Raw genomic sequence first — 17,705 nt, forward strand, 5'->3', positions numbered from 1 at the left:
TGGCAGCTTTAACCCCTCTAGGCCCAGATAGGGTGACCACTAATCCACACTGTCCTCGTAAGGAGTGCAAGAAGACAGACCACTTGGTTTGTAGGTCCTATAATGCAGCCGCCCGCGCGGCGCGTGCAGGAAATGCACTCGCTCTCTTGTTAGCAGCGCTCAGAAGGACCGCTAGTGCGGGTGATCAGGACACCAGAAACCTGATAGATGCGGCCCTGTCCACACACTCTCAGCTTACTCGTGACATCGGTTCCGCTATGTCGTCAGCCATGATGGCCTGCAGACAGATCTGGCTAGCTCAGACAACCCTCCCCGAGAACATCAGGAAGGAGCTTACCAACATGCCGGTGGTACCGGGTAGAGTCTTTCACTCTGACTCCCAGAGTGTCTTGGAGAAAGCTGAACAGTCTCTGCGTACTCGAGAGAGCGTGCAGCGCACATTCAGTCGGCCTGCAGCGACGAGGCAGAGACCAACGGGCCAGCAGCACCAATTCCAGGCTGCCTGGGGTCATCCAGAGCCCTGGATGCGTGGCAGGCGCCAGGGCTCAGGTGCACAAGGTTCGGGTGATGCTGCAGGAAGACTGCGACTGCAGCATCAAGGGTTTCAGCCCCGGCCTACAGCAAGAGGGGCTCCTCAAAGGAGACGCCCCCCCAAGAGTCCAGGGACCCAAGGGGCCTCTGCATAGGAGTGGTGGGGCAGCCACCAAGGTTCACTCCCAGCTACGCCTGGACAGCTGGGAGAAGGAAGTCTCAGACCCCTGGGTAGTGGCTACTGTTGCAAGGGGTTACAGAATTCAATTTCGGCGGCGGCCCCCACCTTTTTCCAGGGTCCAGATGACGTTGGTCAAGGACCCAGTCCAGGCAAAAGTTCTGTCCGAGGAGATTGCAATCCTCATTCAGAAGAAAGTAATTGCGAAGGTAAGGCCCAGCGAACAGCAAGCTGGCTTTTATTCAACATATTTCCTTGTTCCCAAAAAGGATGGTGGGATACGTCCCATCCTGGACCTCCGGCGCCTAAATACTTACATAAAGGTTCTGCCGTTCAGAATGCTGCACACACGGCACATTCTAGAGTCGATAGAGCAAGGGGAATGGTTCACCACTATCGATCTAAAAGACGCGTACTTCCACGTCCCCATTTGTCGGGCACATTGGCAGTTTCTACGGTTCGCATTTCAAGGGCAAGCTTACGAGTTCAAGGTCCTTCCGTTTGGTCTCTCCCTTTCTCCGAGAGTTTTCACTCGAGTGGTAGCAGCCGCTCTGTCACCACTCCAGAGGGCAGGCTTAAAGATCCTGCCATACCTGGACGACTGGCTGGTCTGCGCTTCATCTCGCGAACAGGTCATGCAGCATACCGGGAGGGTCTTAGCTCATGTCCAATCCCTTGGTTTCAGGGTGAACTTAAAGAAAAGCAACCTCGAACCGAGGCAGGAAACAGTATTCTTGGGACTTTGCCTGAACTCATTTATGATGAAGGCGTCCCTTACCCCTCAGAGGGTTGCGAGAATCCTAACGGTCTTGCGTATCTTCCGACTGGGCAAACGCCTACAGTTGGTTCACTTTCAGAGACTGCTGGGGTTGATATCAGCAGCAGTGTTGGTGATTCCGCTGGGCCTGCTCAGGGCTCGGCCCCTACAGCGGTGGCTGAATGCGTTCAACCTCCATCCACGGAGGGACAGGCATGTGAAGCTCAGAGTGACTCAGTCATGTCAGAGAGCTCTGAGCCCATGGAGGGACCACAAGTTGCTCACACAAGGTGTACCCTTGGGCAATCTGCCTTCAAGGAGGACTTTGGTGTCCACAGATGCCTCCATGACAGGCTGGGGAGCAGTCTGGGAGGGCAGAATGGCGAGAGGTGTTTGGAAACCTCCATGGGACACCGAACACATCAATGTGCTCGAGCTGAGGGCTGTGCATCTGGCTCTCAGGGCCTTTCTCCCATTCATACGCGGCAGGCATGTCCTGGTGAAGTCGGACAGCTCTGCCGCAGTTTACCATGTCAATCATCAAGGAGGCACGAAGTCTCTGCGTTGCCTCAAGGTTGCACAGAGGCTTCTGCCTTGGGCTTTTCCACGTCTGGCCTCGCTAAAGGCTGTCTATGTACCAGGGGTGCTGAATCGGGCTGCAGACCTCCTCTCCAGATCGGGGCCTCTCCCGGGGGAATGGAGACTACACCCAGAGGTGGTGGCGAGTTTGTCGACTCAATTTGGCATGGCTCAGGTAGATCTGTTCGCATCCAAGGAGACAGCCCATTGCCAGCTGTGGTTTTCCCTGAGGCCTCCAGGCGGTCCTCTGGGCCTGGATGCTCTGTCTCACTGAGTGGCCGAAGGGGTTACTGTACGCCTTTCCCCCACTACCATTGATTCCTCATGTGTTGGACAGAATCAACCGGGGGCACTACAAGGTTCTGTTGGTAGCCCCACGGTGGCCGGGGAGACATTGGTTTCCGGCCCTCCTTCGCCTGGTTCACGGCCGACCTTGGCCCTTGCCACTCAGGGCGGACCTTCTGTCCCAGGCGGGAGGAAAAATTTGGTATCCCAAGCCAGCTGTTATGCAGCTGTGGGCTTGGCCCCTTCTCAGTCCGTCTCTCATGACCTGAGTGACGCTGTTCGGGAGACCATAGATAATGCTAGAGCACCCTCCACACGCTACAATTACAAGCAAAGGTGGAAGTTGTTCTCATCATGGTGCCACCATAAAGGGGCAGATCCCGTCACCTGCCCGGTGGCTTTGGTACTTGACTTCCTCCAGTCGCTGCTGGATGCAGGTAGGGCAGCTAGCACCCTGAGGGGCTACACTGCGGCTATTTCTACTTTCCATGACATACTGGGGGGTCTTTCGGTAGGGAAGCACCCCATAGTGTCCCAGTTTCTGAAAGGTGCTAACCGTCTGCGCCCAGGCAGGAGTTTACGGGCTCCATCATGGGACCTACCTTTGGTGTTGAGGTCCTTGGCTACAGCCCCATACGAACCACTGGAACAGTCAGATTTTAAGTTTCTGTCACACAAGACTGCATTCCTTTTGGCCATTTGCTCTGCCAAGAGGGTGAGCGAGCTACACGCACTGTCTGTGAGCAGCGAGTGCTTGAGGTGGAGAGCAGAATATACAGGGGTGTCCCTGTGGCCGAACCCGTTCTTCCTCCCTAAAGTGGTAAGCCCTCAGACAGTGAATCAGGCTATTGAAATGGAAACATTCCAACCTGATCCATCTTGCCAAGAGGGAGCGGATCTTCATACATTGTGTCCAGTAAGGGCACTGAAGGCCTATGTTGATCGTACTCGGACGCTGAGGCAGGCACACACTCAGCTGTTCGTTTGTTATGGGGGCAAGAAGTTTGGTCACCCCCTGTCTAAGCAGCGTCTGTCCCACTGGTTGGTGGAGACAATTTCTCAGGCTTACTCTAACCAAGATTTCCCAGTTCCAGAAGGTCTGGTAGCCCACTCCACACGCAGTGTGGCCACTTCATGGGCAGCTCTAAAGGGAGTTGCTGTTGGGGACATTTGTGCAGCAGCATCATGGAGTACTCCATGCACGTTTGCAAGGTTTTATAGAGTCAATGTGACGTCTACGGCAATTGGCTCCACAGTTCTTATGTCGGCCGCCGAGCATGTTGGTGAGGCGGTGGAATCTTCCGTTCCTCGCGACAATGTTGATATTAGTCATCCAAGGTGAAGACCGTGGTGACGGTCAGAGTGAGGTCGAAATAGATCGTAAGTTATGTCCATAACTATGGATCTATGAGACCGAAGGATGACCGTCACCATCTCTTGTCGCTCAGAACGGGCTGAGGTGTTCCAGGCAGGAGGAAGAGGCATGGTTTTCCGGTTGCTTTATAACCTACGGCCAGCCTCTTAAGGTCAGTCACATGACTTTGTTGATATTATGGTCTCGCAGATAGGAAGAAGAATGGCTTCATTCAAGGTGAAGACCGTGGTGACGGTCATCCTTCGGTCTCATAGATCCATAGTTATGGACATAACTTACGTTATGACATTAATGCTAGCTAGACAGAATAAAGCTCTGTCTGTCATGACAATAGAACTGTACTGAAGGCCTTTCCTTTACTCGGGTGACTCTTTACAGCCGTCTGAAAACAGCAGGTATCTGTTAAATCTACAGTATCTGGAGTGATGAAGTGGCCTTCAGTACAGTACTATTGTCATAACAGACAGAGCTTTATTCTGTCTAGCTGGCATTAATGTCATAATCGCTGGTTGAAAAATCAGCATTATCATGATGTAGAACTACTCGGCTACAGCCTTCCTAGTGGAGTGAAGGGATCAGGTGGAAGTGTCAGGTGTGTTGAAAGGAGTAGCCACATAGTGCTTCTCACCTGCCGACATAAAGAAACAGCCCATAGTAAGAGTGTGAGAGAGAAAAGTGTCAATTATGTGAGAGTTCTGTATAACATCTGTAGAGACCCTCCCTGTTGTATAACATCTATAGAGACCCTCCCTGTAATTTATCACACACTTTTTGGATAAAAGATATTCATGTGTTAATGAAAAGAACAAAACAAAAATATCTATGTATGTATTTATTTGTGTATTTATTTAGCCTATTTATCTTCTACTGTTACTTTGATCCTGTTCTTAAATAATGTTACACTTTTATAGAATGACCAAACTATCTTCTTGGCTTTTATTTTGACATGTTTGCCTTCACTTCCTGGTCACGTGACTGCCGTTCTCCGCTCTTCGATTCAAAACAGAAAATAACAGAAAGAAACTTGAAGAAACTGAATCGGATCGTTTTTTTAATTTGTTTTTTTCGTTTTTCGTTTGGAAACAAAAAACAAACAGAGCACCACGTGATTCCGTTTTTCGTTTGTGGTTTAAAACGAAAAAACGAAAAACCCACGTGACTTCCGTTCTTCAATTCAAAACGAATAATGAGAAAAGGAATTCGCAAAAACAAACAAACGGCTCGGTTTGGGTTCGTTTTTCATTTTTTGATTCAGAAACGAAAAACGGGAAAACGGCCGTTTCCTGGTTTTTGGTTTAAAACGAAAAAATAAAAAAACGTTTTTTCCTTTCTGAATTCCAAAGGAAAAACGGAATATCCGATGATACCCAGACCCATGTGACCTCCACTTTCAACAACATATTACTGCACTTTGTCACATTTCCACATTGAAGAACACTGAAAAGCAGCAATATTTTACGTACCATGTAACCCCCAAATATGTTAATGTTAATCGTTACATTTTGTTTGTTTTGTTTCATCACATTGTTCTGTACTGTGTTTTACTGAGGGGATTATATTTTTATTACTTGATCAGTATGTCCAGCCTTGGATGAATAAAGTCCATGCTGTTATCACATCTTGTTTTTTTATTGCTAAAAGAAATAGAGAGCTGAAAGAGAAACACTCCTTAGTTAAGGAGAATATGCACTCCGTTTTAAAATAAAACGATTAACAGTTATGTTCCAGGTTTTTAATGGTACACAGATATGTCTCTGCACAGCAGATGCTAATGTAATTTAGTTATCAATACTCAGTTGGTCAGACAAGATGGCCATGGCCCCTGTAGCTCCGGCTACAGACCTTTATCAAGCAAGTTTCAGGATCTTGAAATGAGGCAGTAGTATCCAGAAAAACAGCAGGATTCAGTGTCTCTCCTTGAGGAGTGTTAGCTTAGATTCTAACAGATGTATCAACAGATTTTTACATGTGGTCTATGCTCTTTATGAAAAGTGTTTTCTATACAGATAATGACAAGGTGGGCGCATGTTGTCAAATTAATTTAAGAAGGCCTGACCGATGCCTACCTGGTGTTATTCCCTCTTCTACCAGCACTGGTTCGACTAGCCAGTGACCTCTACTGGCCTGTCAGGGTATTGATCACCACTCTCTCAATAGGAGCACTGGTTGTTGTGAATAACACATCCATAATCACTTTGCCCTTTTAAATTACAGCCCAATGTTGAATGAACATGTTCAATAGCTAAAAAAGCTAGAAAAAACGGTTGCATATGCAGCTCCCACGGAGTCATACAGCTGATACTGTACAAACTCTGATTTACATTAAGACAGAAGCCCATATATCAATCTGTCTCTAAGTTAGTTATTTCAGTCTTAAGAAGAGCGTCTCTGGTGCCTTTCTGATGTTGCGGGATGTTATATTTCTTGTGTTCTGTCGTCTTGTTTTCTTTTTAGGGTTTTTTCAATCATTGATCTCATAAAGACACATGGCAGACGACTGAATGTGCCTGTGTGAACGATGTACATTTAAAACTGGCCAAATGCCGCTTCTGTGTAATTAAATATTAACACGTGTGATGATGAGATTTCTCTTTGTTGGTTTGTTCTATCGTTATATAATGACATTGACTACTTTAATGGCTGTTTGTAATATGTTTATTATATAACAACCAGTTAATTTCATTCCATATCTGAACACCAGACTATTTGTCGTCCTCAGCATCCTTCATGTAGACTGCCAGCAGACAGTGTTATCACGACAACATAGACACCAATCACAACAAAAGACTAGCACTAGAAGAATAGCATTATGTTCTAGGTATACATTCTGCAATAAGTATTTTCTGACACATTTCATCAGGACACAATAGTTGCACAAAAAAATCCCATTGACTACCTCTATTTTCTCCTTGGAAAATATTGTAACATTATCAGTTCATAAAATTATGGATTGTTCTTTTACTTAAGATTTTGAAAGCAGAACTTTTATTTGTATTCTTACATTGTGGTGTTGATACTTCTTCCACCACTGTAGAACTCCACAAACCTCTAACAAAGCCACTAACTGCTTCTAGTCAAAGTAAAGATCATCCCTTAATAGAGATTTACCCCTGACCATTCGGCAAAGGAAAACAACAGCATTGTGACTTATGAGTAGTCGATGATATACTCTGGATAAATCTGTTGTTTTTCAAAGACAACATAGATGCTGGGGTCGCTCTTGCTGTCAACACAACTGTCGTAGAGGGTTGTGCCGTTTCCTTTTGGTGGGGGCCGGACGTAGCTGCTGCTTCCCTTGGTGTACTCCCCCACCAGGACCAGAGCAACAAACATGATCTTGTTCAGGTTTCTTTTGGCCCTGGCATATATGTTGGAGTAGGACGCATCTCTGGCAAAGTAACTCCCTAAAAGATGAGAGAGCATTACTACTGACTCAGTCCAAGTGTGATAGGTTCTTTTCTACTGCCATGGTATAAGTATGCTGCTTTTTTTCCAGTTCTAAAAGCCTGACGAATCTGGAATTAGAGTTTACTGCTCCCATACCAAAATAACATTTCTTTTGTGGCTTGTGCACATTGTATACTGTATATTCATCACGTTACTGGAATGGCTGCTGAAGCTGTTTTACTGTACCTTTGCCGTAGGCCGCGCCGTGGACACCACACATCCTCCAGTCAATTATTATATCAAATAAAGAAAAGGTTTCTTTTGCAATTATGACTCTTCGTTATTTTACCTACCTACAAACCATAAATTGCTGTGACTGAAAGTTTTTTCAGTGATTCAGTGAGTTTTTTTATTTCATTTATGAGGATTAGATCTGACAGATCATAGCCCACTCAGTCCTTTTTACCTGCTGAAATTCCTTTAAAGGACCATTGCAACCCATAAAATACTGTTTTCACCTGCCAAAAACTGATTGCAGCTCCTACCTTGTCACTGAAAGTTTTTTTCTGCCTCAAAATGACTTGACTAAATTTAATGACAAGACCTTGTTAATGAATATTTTCAGCCATCAAACCAACTTACTTACCTCATAGCAATAATGATACTTTGTGTTCCACCTTGTTTCAATGGACATATTTACAGTATCTCCCTACAGGTACATATAGTATAGTATAATATAGTTCAAATCACTACATTATTAATGTAGTTCAAAATACACGATTTCTAATTCATTATATTCCGCTATTTCCCAATTGCTTTAATACTATTCCAGGAAAAGAATACAAAGTTAATTGATATGCTTTATTTCCATGTCTGCTGGTAAATAGATAATAATGAGCATATAACTTGAAACTTATAACTTGAAATTAATTTTTTTTTAAAACTCCCTGAATCATTACATTAGCTACCAATAATGGTGAGATTTGTGCCTGATCAGAAGTGTCTTCTATTAGTTATGGCCTATGGGCCCTATTTTAACCATTAAATGCTATTTTAGCATATAACTGTTAAATAATGTTTATAATAAAGTGATTTTCGATAAATTGTGAGGTAAATATTGGGGTAATTTGGCAGTGATTCCAAAGAAATTTCAGATAGGTAACTTGCTAATTATCATCTAATTACCATGAAATCTGCAGACCTGTAAAATGAAGTGTTACCTTTCATTGCAAGACCATATAAAAGCTCTAGTCATTCTTTATCCTGTATTTGGATGTCAATTAACTTACACAAAGTGGTCACTATAGTCCTCCTGGGGTCCACACAAACAAACAACAATTTTAAATCACACAGTATGAATAAAACAAGAGAGGGCAAAAAGAGCAGTGAAATGACTCGAGATAGACAATCAAAACAAAAAAAACTAACTAACTAACTAGCCATAATCAATGTTATTAATTACACCTGTGATTATCATGCCATGACATGTCAAAATGGCTGCTGTGAAGAGGGCATATTACACCAGTATTACCATCATTGGCTACTCATCCATGTCAGATCAGACTTTAAATTGTAAATGGACACGCCCCTTCCTATCTAACTGATCTCCTTAAAAAAATAATATCATTTAAAAAATAAATAAATTAAAAAAAATAAAATCCCCAACTCTCACTGTATGTTAACAGGAAACTAGGGATGGACCTAATGTTTCAAATAAAAGTCAATTCTACCCAAATACTACTTTCTAATAACTTAAAGGTTTATTTCGTGCAAATACTTTCCGCCCACTGACTTATAGTTTAAAAGGTTTACTCTATCCAAACACTACTTTCTAGAAGTCTATTCCACATTTGCGCTTTTAGATTTCTGTATTTTCAGCAATGCTTTGCAATTAATTTCAGCTGTCAGCACTCACACACATTTTCTGCAGAAAAAGCAGAAATAGTTTTTTAAACTATTATATTATATTGCTTCATTTAGCAGCTGTAACTGCTTATGTTCACTCAATTTGACTGTTACATTTCTAGGTTGCTTCAAGAATTCAACAATCATTGCATGATCATCATCAACACACACTAACCCTTTAATAGTTAGTCTTACTGTTATGTTCAGAAAGCTTCATTACATCCACCGTGATTTTCAATTTTGTATTTATATATTTATACATTATATATATATATATATATATAATTCATATACACACATATATAAACACACATTATGTTCAGAAAGCTTCATTACATCCACCGTGATTTTCAATTTTGTATTTATATATTTATACATTATATATATATATATATATAATTCATATACACACATATATAAAAACACATTATGTTCAGAAAGCTTCATTACATCCACCGTGATTTTAAATTTAACATTTTTTATTTATATATTTATACATTATATGTATATATATATATATATACACACGTATATATACACACACACACACACACACACACACAAATATATATATATATCACATATATATATATATATATATATCACATATATATTCAGTATATCACATATATACAGTATACATGCATATGTATATTGTATATATAATATCACATATATACGTATATATATATCACACACATATATATATATATATATATACACACACACACACACACACACACACACACACATATATATACATATCACATATATATACAGTATATCACATATATACAGTATACATGCATATGTATATTGTATATATATGTGTATATATCACATATACGTATATATATATCACATATATACGTATAGATATCAAATATATACGTATATATATATCACACACATATATATATATATATATATACACACACACACACACACACACACACACACACACACACATATATATATACATATCACATATATATACAGTATATCACATATATACAGTATACATGCATATGTATATTGTATATATATGTGTATATATCACATATACGTATATATATATCACATATATACGTATAGATTTCACATATATACGTATATATATGGGTAAGACCCCATGAGCATTGCACAGTTGTGGTTATGCGCTGTAGCAAGGAAACACTCCCCTTTAACGGGTAGAAACCTTGAGCAGAACCGGGCTCTGGGTGGGTGGCCATCTGCCTTGATTATTTGGTTCCCTGTCCTCCTCACTGGAGACGTCCTCAACAGTGGGCTTGCAGGTGGCTTTGTGGGTCTAAATCAAACACAGGAAGGACAAAAACGTTATGTAATAAATAAATAAATAAAATATTAAAAGTATATTAAGCTAACTAAAGGTATATCAGAAAAGCAGCCACAAGCACTGAAAAGTGAGTGCCTTGTTAATAAGATTTAAAAAGTGTGTTCAATTTTGTTAAATATTCTGTCCAATCTGATCGATGCTTGTCCGAAGTTTCCTGTTTGTTATCTGAACTTTTGACAATGTATAAACAAGTGAATCGGCTGGAAAAAAAAAATGCCTCAAAGATGAGAAAGGCCTACCTCCTGGAGAATATCCACCAGTTGGCTTTGGAGCTCCATAAAGTAGTCGGGCCTGACCAGATCGTTCTGCAGCGTGTTGCTTAAGTCTCTGGCCAGCTCGGCCATCTGGAACTGGATGTCCAGCAGGGACCAGGTGGCATCGAGCAGGTCCTCGCTCAGGCACTCTTCCACTGGGTCCATTTGGACTGGAGACGCGTGGTGGGGGGCAGGTGAAGGGGCGGAGTCACATTGACTTTCGTCCTGTCCACTTTGTCGGAGAGAGGCTTCACTGGAATGCTGACTGATGTCCTCCCATTCAGAATCCCTGTCAATGTATTCTGAGTCCATTTGGACTGGAGCAGCGTGGTGGGGGGGAGGTGTAGGGGCGGAGTCAGATTGACTTTCGTCCCGTCCACTTTGTCGGAGACAGGGTAATCTGAAATTAAATTTGCTGTTGTCCTCTCCATCAGAATCACTGTCAAAGTAGACTGAGTCCATTTGGCCTGGAGCGGAGTGGTGGGGGGAAGGTGAAGAATTGTCAGATTGACTTTCGCCATGTCCACTTTGTCCGAGACAGGCTTCACTGAAACCCATGTCGTCGGAGTCCTCTTCGTCAGAAAAACCTTCATCAGACGCCTCAATTTCCTGCTGCTCCTCCTTTGCCTCGCTGTCTCCCGGCTTTGCTGACAACAGGCGCCGATTCATAGGCGTGCAGGGGGACAGGGGCATTGGGCTGCCGTACACCTGGAGTTTTAAGAGAAAACTGCTGTCAGTTATTTACATTCAATGTGTATTCAACAGTGAGAAACAGATTTAGACAACCTCAAACAGCAGTGAGGGGTGAGGAGCTGGAGAAGAAACTGTACCCTACCTTGTTGAAGCGGAAGGCAACAGTGCAGAAGTTTGTTTGCCCTGTAGGTGGTTCGTCATAGTCATCATCATCAGAATCAGAGGATGTGAGGCGCAGCTTTGAAGGAGTACCTGCAACAACCAACATGCGTTAAGTCATGGGAAAGGCTGACATATTTATTCTAATTGAAATTCACACCAGACATTACTGAAAAATCAAGTCTACTCCTCATGTCAGACATGAGTCTTTGGCTGCGGTCGAAAAGTCAAAAAAGAATGTCTTTTCCTGTCCACTTTTCCTTGACCTCCATGGAAAACGTCATGAGGTCAAGGAAAGATGTGAAGGAGAATTCATGAGGACTTAGGGAAAAGACAACCGTGGTGTTAAGAGAATTCGACTGCACTCTGCGCCGTGATTATGATGCGATGGCGGCGGATGTTAGTGACGCCGGTGGTGCCGTGGTGAAACTACAATGTTCCAAAGATGGACTATAAATAGCTCCTTCAGTGAAAGAGAGATACAGCAGCTCCTTCTGCTGCTGGAACACTTTACATCAACATATAATAAAGGATTATCTGACCCTAACGTGGACAACCGGTGAAAGATATCACTGCATTACCAAATTGGAATAGAAATAAAAAAGGAATATATGAGAGATAAATACATGAAAAGCTGCTGCCGTCCAGCATCTTTTTCACATCAGGGACATATGGAGGTGTCTCATAGGGGAGCTTCTTCCAGTCCACACCCTGGAAGAACGGGTGTCTTTTCACCTCACTGGCTCCTCCTGGATAAAAAGTGACACAATCAAACAGTTAGTTTGTACATCTACACATGTTGGGCCTGGCACCTGATCCAAACACTCCACACTACGTTCAAAGGTCTCTGGAGGTCTCAGGGTCTAGTCTCGCTATGGACTACATTTTCCCTTCATACAGTATGTAGCGCACCGCACCTCTAACCATGACACCAGTTAGTATTCTAATAAAAATGCAGTTTCTCTGTTTCTCATACTGTCTATCATTAGTAAAGCTGTCACTTACGTGTACCCAAACGCCTCACAGGGTCCTTTTCCAAGAGACCACTGATGAGCTGCCTGGCAAACTCCAGGCTGGGATGTCCCCCATCTGGAAAGTGGATGTCATCTGGAAAAGAAGCACATATCAGTTGATCTGATCAAGGAATTTACATTTAATTGACATCACCAAAGGGACTGAATGACATAATTCTTAGAGGAAAACATCATAAACCTAGCGTAAAGAAATAAATCCCAAATTTAAAAGAAACAAGAAATGAAAGCTACTTTGTGCCAGATTTTTAAAGTTAAATCTCAAAGTGGGTGCATTTTGAATCAGTTTTAAAATACAGAAAGATTCATTCAGAACTGCTAGAATGACAAATGTGTAGAAGGTTGCATGTGATGAGAAGATAATGAATGGAGCTAAAGATTCTTACCTTCGGTCACAAGTTTAGCGACCTCTTTTTTATTGTTGCCATCGAAAGGTACTACACCGTACAGGAGATTATAGAGAATCACTCCTGCGGCCCACCAGTCTACGGGCTTCCCATAGCCCGTCTTTAGGTACAGTTCTGGGGCCATGAAGACAGGTGTGCCGCATGTCTGTAGGAGGACATGAAAGAGGGGAGGAAACGGAAAATGAAGTACGAAAATACATATAACACAGGATTTACACAAGTTTAAATAAGTGGAGAAGAGAAGAGACTAACCTCTGTGTCGGTGAACTCTCTGGCATTTCGCCGACAGTCTGCTTCGGTCATCAAGGCTGCCGTGCTGACTGACCCAATCTTGGACAGCCCGAAATCAGCCACCTTGATGTGTCCCTCTTTAGTGATCAACAGACTACAATGGAGGGAAGCAGAACATGTCTCATGTTAGACTATATGCCAGGACTATTCCACTTCAATAGCAAGCGAGCCAAATAGGAAAGTCATTGGGGGTTTCTGGGCTACACAGAATACTTTTGTCAATTAAACAGGTACTGCATTTAGCATAAAAATATGCCCAAATCGTAACATGCAAACTGCAGCCCAACCGACAACAACAGCTGTCAGTGTGTCAGTGTGCTGACTTGACTTTTACTTGCCACAAACTGCATGATTATCATAAGTGGGCTAGTCTGTAAAGAGGAGACTCGTGGGTACCCATAGAACTCATTTTCATTCACATATCTTGAGGTCAGAGGTCAAGGGAACACTTCGACCCCCTCGCCAAAATTTAGCAGAAGTTTAGCAGCAGTATTTAACCTCCTTCGCGACAAGCTATGACATTGGTACCAATGGATTCCTTAGGTTTTTCTAGTTTCATATGATACCAGTATCTTCACTGTATATTTAAAACTGATCCCAGTACAACCTCCAGAATATCAATTGTGTTAATGCGTTAAAGAAGTTAGTGACGTTAAAGGGAATTTGCATTAACCCGTTATTATCGCGTTAACTTTGACAGCCCTGTAATAGATACATTACTAGATAGAATACGGCCTAAACTAGTCACGCACATTCTGACTTAAGATTGTGTAAAAAATATAAAGAATATCAATACTGGGAGAGTTTCTGTAAATTCTGCTCCAACTTAAAAAAAGATTTGTTAAACCCCTCCCCTGAACAGCAATCGTCCAATCACAGCTGAGCAACTATATGTAGGCATGTCAGTTCTGTCAGGCTTTGAGTTTCCTAAACCAAAAATATAAGAGCAAAGGAATGGCTTTAAAACAGTGTTTATATCTATAAATGAAATGTATAAATTAATTATAAATAAACAGTGGAGGTCTGCGCTCTCCAAGTGCCTTTCTAGCTTTAAAATGGGTCAGTTGGAAACGAAAAGTCAGCCAGAGACTGTGTTTTCCACCAACTCATGAAATAACGTCAGTAGCAGCTTCTAATATCCAGCCGATGACCGAGAAATTAGAAATCTCAAATGGTATATCTGCCACCGATGTTGTTGTAAACTGTACCATGCAAGAACGAAAAGCATGACAAGCGTAGTAACAGTAACTAAGGAGGGCCTAAAACCAGACATCGAAAAATAATACAAAATGTTCAAGATGTCCTCTCTTAAGAGACAGGTTGAGAACTCACTTGCTGGGTTTGAGGTCCATGTGCAGGATGCCGTAGCTGTGGATGTACTCCACAGCTAAGACAAGCTCTGCCATGTAGAAATGGGCCATGTCCATACGAAAATGCTTTTCCTTTTCCAACAAGTCTTCAAGATCCCCACCTACAAGGTTAGAGAGAGACATAACAGGTCAGATGCTATGTTTAGGTCTTCTTAGTGTGTGTCAGATGTGTACAGTGGATATAGTGTACATGCATGCATGACCAATCCAGAAAAAACTCCTTACCTTTCACATACTCCATCGTCATGTACATTTGGCCTACTGTCTCAAACGAGCAGTACATGGGCACGACGAGGGGGTGGTCAAGGTAGGTGAGCATGTCCCGTTCCAACAGAACATCAGCTCTCTGGCTGGGGTATTTCAGTGCAATCTGCTTCATCGCAAAGATCTCCTTGGTCTTGATGTGCCACACAAGGTTTACAGTCCTGGATAAGAGGGAAAAGGAAATGTGAGCAGCTTCTATGACTGAGTATCAGCTCTGATTTGAAAAGAAACTGTTCAGATGGGACAAAACAATTCTACAACACATTTCAAGTTCTTTTCTGCTTTGACTGGACTCTCTGCCCGCCCTATCCGAAGAGTCAGTCTGAACACAAAGAAAGCAGTCTGTCTTACTCACCCAAAGGCGCCACGGGAAACCTCTCTGATGATTTTGAAGTCCCTCTTTCGCCGGTTTTGTTGGAGGAGGCTTGCAGGCTGCGCGGGTCTAAATCAAACGCAGGAAGGACAAAAAAGGTTGAAATACAAAATGTATATTAAGCTAAAGGTATATCAGAAAAGCAGCCTTGTTTTGAGCTTGACAACCCAGCCTTTTTTCAGTTTATCCAATGGGACTGTGTAATACTTTAAATTTAAATACACCTTCAGTGGAATTATAAACAATAATCATATTACAACTCTATATTGCTTTGCAGTCTGTAAGTGAACAAATACAAGTACAATGATATTATTAAAAAAAAACCACAATATGACCTTTTGGAATTATAATACGTTAAAGGGCATTAAAAAATAATCTGCTCAAACAGACTAAAACCAGTGACCTGACAGACCTGGCTTTATTAAGCTCACGTTTATTTAATTCAGTGGAATTCTCTTTTTGGCACTTTTAACTGATTGGCTGTTTTGCTATTACAATTACTGCCAGCACTGTATGTTGATACACTGAAATTGGTTTGATCACATGTTATAGCCTTTTAAAAAATGCCTCAAAGATGAGAAAGGCCTACCTCGTGGAGAATCTTCTCCAGTTGGGTTTCCAGCTCCACAAAGCAGTTGGGGCTGACCTGACCGTTCTTCAGCTTGTTGTCACAGTCTTTGGCCAGCTCCATCAGCTGGAGCTGGATGAACTTCAGGGCCCGGGTGGCCTGGGGCTTGTCTTTGATAGGAAACCTCCTCCTTGGTGCCATTCGCACTAGTTTCTTGAGCTGAACATAAAACAGAATTTAAACATTGAACAGAATTTAAAACAATGATGATAATTATTTCTGTTTAGGCAGGAGCGTAAATTAAAGATCTGTGATGAAAGAGGGTCCAAGTAATCAGAAACATCTTCAAATCTGTTCCCAGATCGAGCACAAGACAGTGCAACGATGTTCAAATTGAGCATAAACTGTTTCATCTACAGTCTTTGTTCTATTAAGCATTGAAACAATGAAATGCTTTACAACACACTGTAATGTAGTTGACATTTTTAAATGTATAATAAGACTTTGAACCAAGTGAAGGAGAGCAAAATGTAATTAAACAAGTAATTACAGTATAGTAGTATATACATTAACACAAATGACCTCACCTACTGTAGTATAGCCAGTAGGTGAAGTAATAAACCTGATAGGGGACACACATACTGAATTTAAAAGCTGTTAGAAAATAAATAGTAATCCCATTTTTAGAAAAGAAAGAAAACTGGTGCTCAGTTGTGTATATGTTTGATATACTTGATATACAAAACACAATAAAGCTGAACCTCTCAGTGTTTAACTAGATTATAGCAAACTAAACTGCAGAGAAAGAGCCCTGACTTTGAACTCAAAGAGTCAATACACTGTCCCAGCTTTTTTATGAGATATCAACTTAAAAAATAATAAAAATAACGTGTTAATAAAAGGAAATAAATACTTACTGGTACCATAACTACAGTCTTCTCTCAAATGCAAAGATTTGCTGTGCTGTTATGGGATGCTGCTGATAACTGTCTCTGTTACCAACTTTCTACAGACTAACAGAAAGCTGTCAGATTTCTCTACTCGTTAATGTTTCAACGTAGTTCCTTTAGAGTGTGGCTTTGTTACGCCATAGGTTGGAATGGCATCATCGTAGTTCCATTTAGAGTGTGGCTTTGTTACGTCATGCGATGGAATGACATCATCGTATTTCATTTAGAGCGTGACATCGATGAGCGGTAATCGATGACATTCCATTCTTATGTTTCCATGGAAACTAGATTTATATGGCTTTGGTTCTTTGACTCTTTGCATGTAATAAACATGAATACAACAAAATATCAACAAAAACATGTTTTTTTTAACGGAACACTCAAAGTCGGTCATAGTCATCTAGATATAAATAGCTTTAAGGTGTGTTATTGATGAATGGATTATGACTGTAACTTCTTAGTATGTGTGTGATATTATCATACAATCACCGCACTGAGCTCTGATTGGTCAGCAGGAGGTGTATCTCTTATCTGGAACATGACCTGATCAGGAGCAGGTTCTGTTCAGCATCAGTTACCCTGATGATCAACACCGGTAAGAAGTGAACCACCTTCGTAGGACGGACGTATGTATGTCTACTGGCCTGTCAGGGTATTGATCACCACTCTCTCAATAGGAGCACTGGTTGTTGTGAATAACACATCCATAATCACTTTGCCCTTTTAAATTACAGCCCAATGTTGAATAAACATGTTCAATAGCTAAAAAAGCTAGAAAAACGGTTGCATATGCAGCTCCCACGGAGTCATACAGCTGATACTGTACAAACTCTGATTTACATTAGACAGAAGCCCATATATCAATCTGTCTCTAAGTTAGTTATTTCAGTCTTAAGAAGAGCGTCTCTGGTGCCTTTCTGATGTTGCGGGATGTTATATTTCTGTGTTCTGTCGTCTTGTTTTCTTTTTAGGGTTTTTTCAATCATTGATC

The 17,705-nt window shown here is 41.8% G+C and overlaps 2 protein-coding genes and 1 long non-coding RNA gene across 3 annotated transcripts; all 3 read right to left on the bottom strand.

The window, feature by feature from the left end:
- Window positions 1–6,342: 6,342 nt before the first annotated feature.
- LOC119487113 (protein mono-ADP-ribosyltransferase PARP12-like) lies at window positions 6,343–7,380 on the bottom strand. The gene is made up of 2 exons (XM_037767774.1): window positions 7,339–7,380; window positions 6,343–7,109 (listed from the first exon to the last, which is right to left on the bottom strand). The coding sequence occupies exons 1-2, from the start codon at window positions 7,370–7,372 to the stop codon at window positions 6,853–6,855; spliced, it is 291 nt and encodes a 96-aa protein (XP_037623702.1). The 5' UTR covers window positions 7,373–7,380; the 3' UTR covers window positions 6,343–6,852.
- Window positions 7,381–9,831: 2,451 nt separating this feature from the next.
- LOC119486703 (microtubule-associated serine/threonine-protein kinase 3-like) lies at window positions 9,832–15,221 on the bottom strand. Its single transcript, XM_037767011.1, has 11 exons — window positions 15,179–15,221; window positions 14,785–14,984; window positions 14,522–14,660; window positions 13,151–13,283; window positions 12,878–13,043; window positions 12,466–12,567; window positions 12,087–12,209; window positions 11,444–11,553; window positions 10,594–11,316; window positions 10,072–10,306; window positions 9,832–9,898 (listed from the first exon to the last, which is right to left on the bottom strand). The coding sequence occupies exons 2-10, from the start codon at window positions 14,936–14,938 to the stop codon at window positions 10,181–10,183; spliced, it is 1,776 nt and encodes a 591-aa protein (XP_037622939.1). The 5' UTR covers window positions 14,939–14,984; window positions 15,179–15,221; the 3' UTR covers window positions 9,832–9,898; window positions 10,072–10,180.
- A 3-nt stretch (window positions 15,222–15,224) lies between these two features.
- LOC119487114 lies at window positions 15,225–16,821 on the bottom strand. Its single transcript, XR_005206647.1, has 4 exons — window positions 16,682–16,821; window positions 16,106–16,107; window positions 15,786–15,954; window positions 15,225–15,265 (listed from the first exon to the last, which is right to left on the bottom strand). It is a non-coding gene; the product is annotated as an uncharacterized LOC119487114 (long non-coding RNA).
- Between the last annotated feature and the right edge of the window lie 884 nt (window positions 16,822–17,705).

Source organism: Sebastes umbrosus, chromosome 4, assembly GCF_015220745.1.
Source record: "Sebastes umbrosus isolate fSebUmb1 chromosome 4, fSebUmb1.pri, whole genome shotgun sequence".
NCBI classification, from domain to species: domain Eukaryota; kingdom Metazoa; phylum Chordata; class Actinopteri; order Perciformes; family Sebastidae; genus Sebastes; species Sebastes umbrosus.

Excerpts from the sequence above, each read along its gene's own strand:
- LOC119487113 (XM_037767774.1), bottom strand. The coding sequence starts at position 7,372 with ATGTGTGGTGTCCACGGCGCGGCCTACGGCAAAG. Across the intron at positions 7,110-7,338 it reads CGGCGCGGCCTACGGCAAAG|GGAGTTACTTTGCCAGAGAT; the intron begins GTACAGTAAAAC and ends CTCATCTTTTAG.
- LOC119486703 (XM_037767011.1), bottom strand. The coding sequence starts at position 14,938 with ATGAAGCAGATTGCACTGAAATACCCCAGCCAGAGAGCTGATGTTCTG. Across the intron at positions 13,284-14,521 it reads ATGGACCTCAAACCCAGCAA|TCTGTTGATCACTAAAGAGG; the intron begins GTGAGTTCTCAA and ends CCTCCATTGTAG. Across the intron at positions 10,307-10,593 it reads TGGTGGATATTCTCCAGGAG|ACCCACAAAGCCACCTGCAA; the intron begins GTAGGCCTTTCT and ends TGTTTGATTTAG.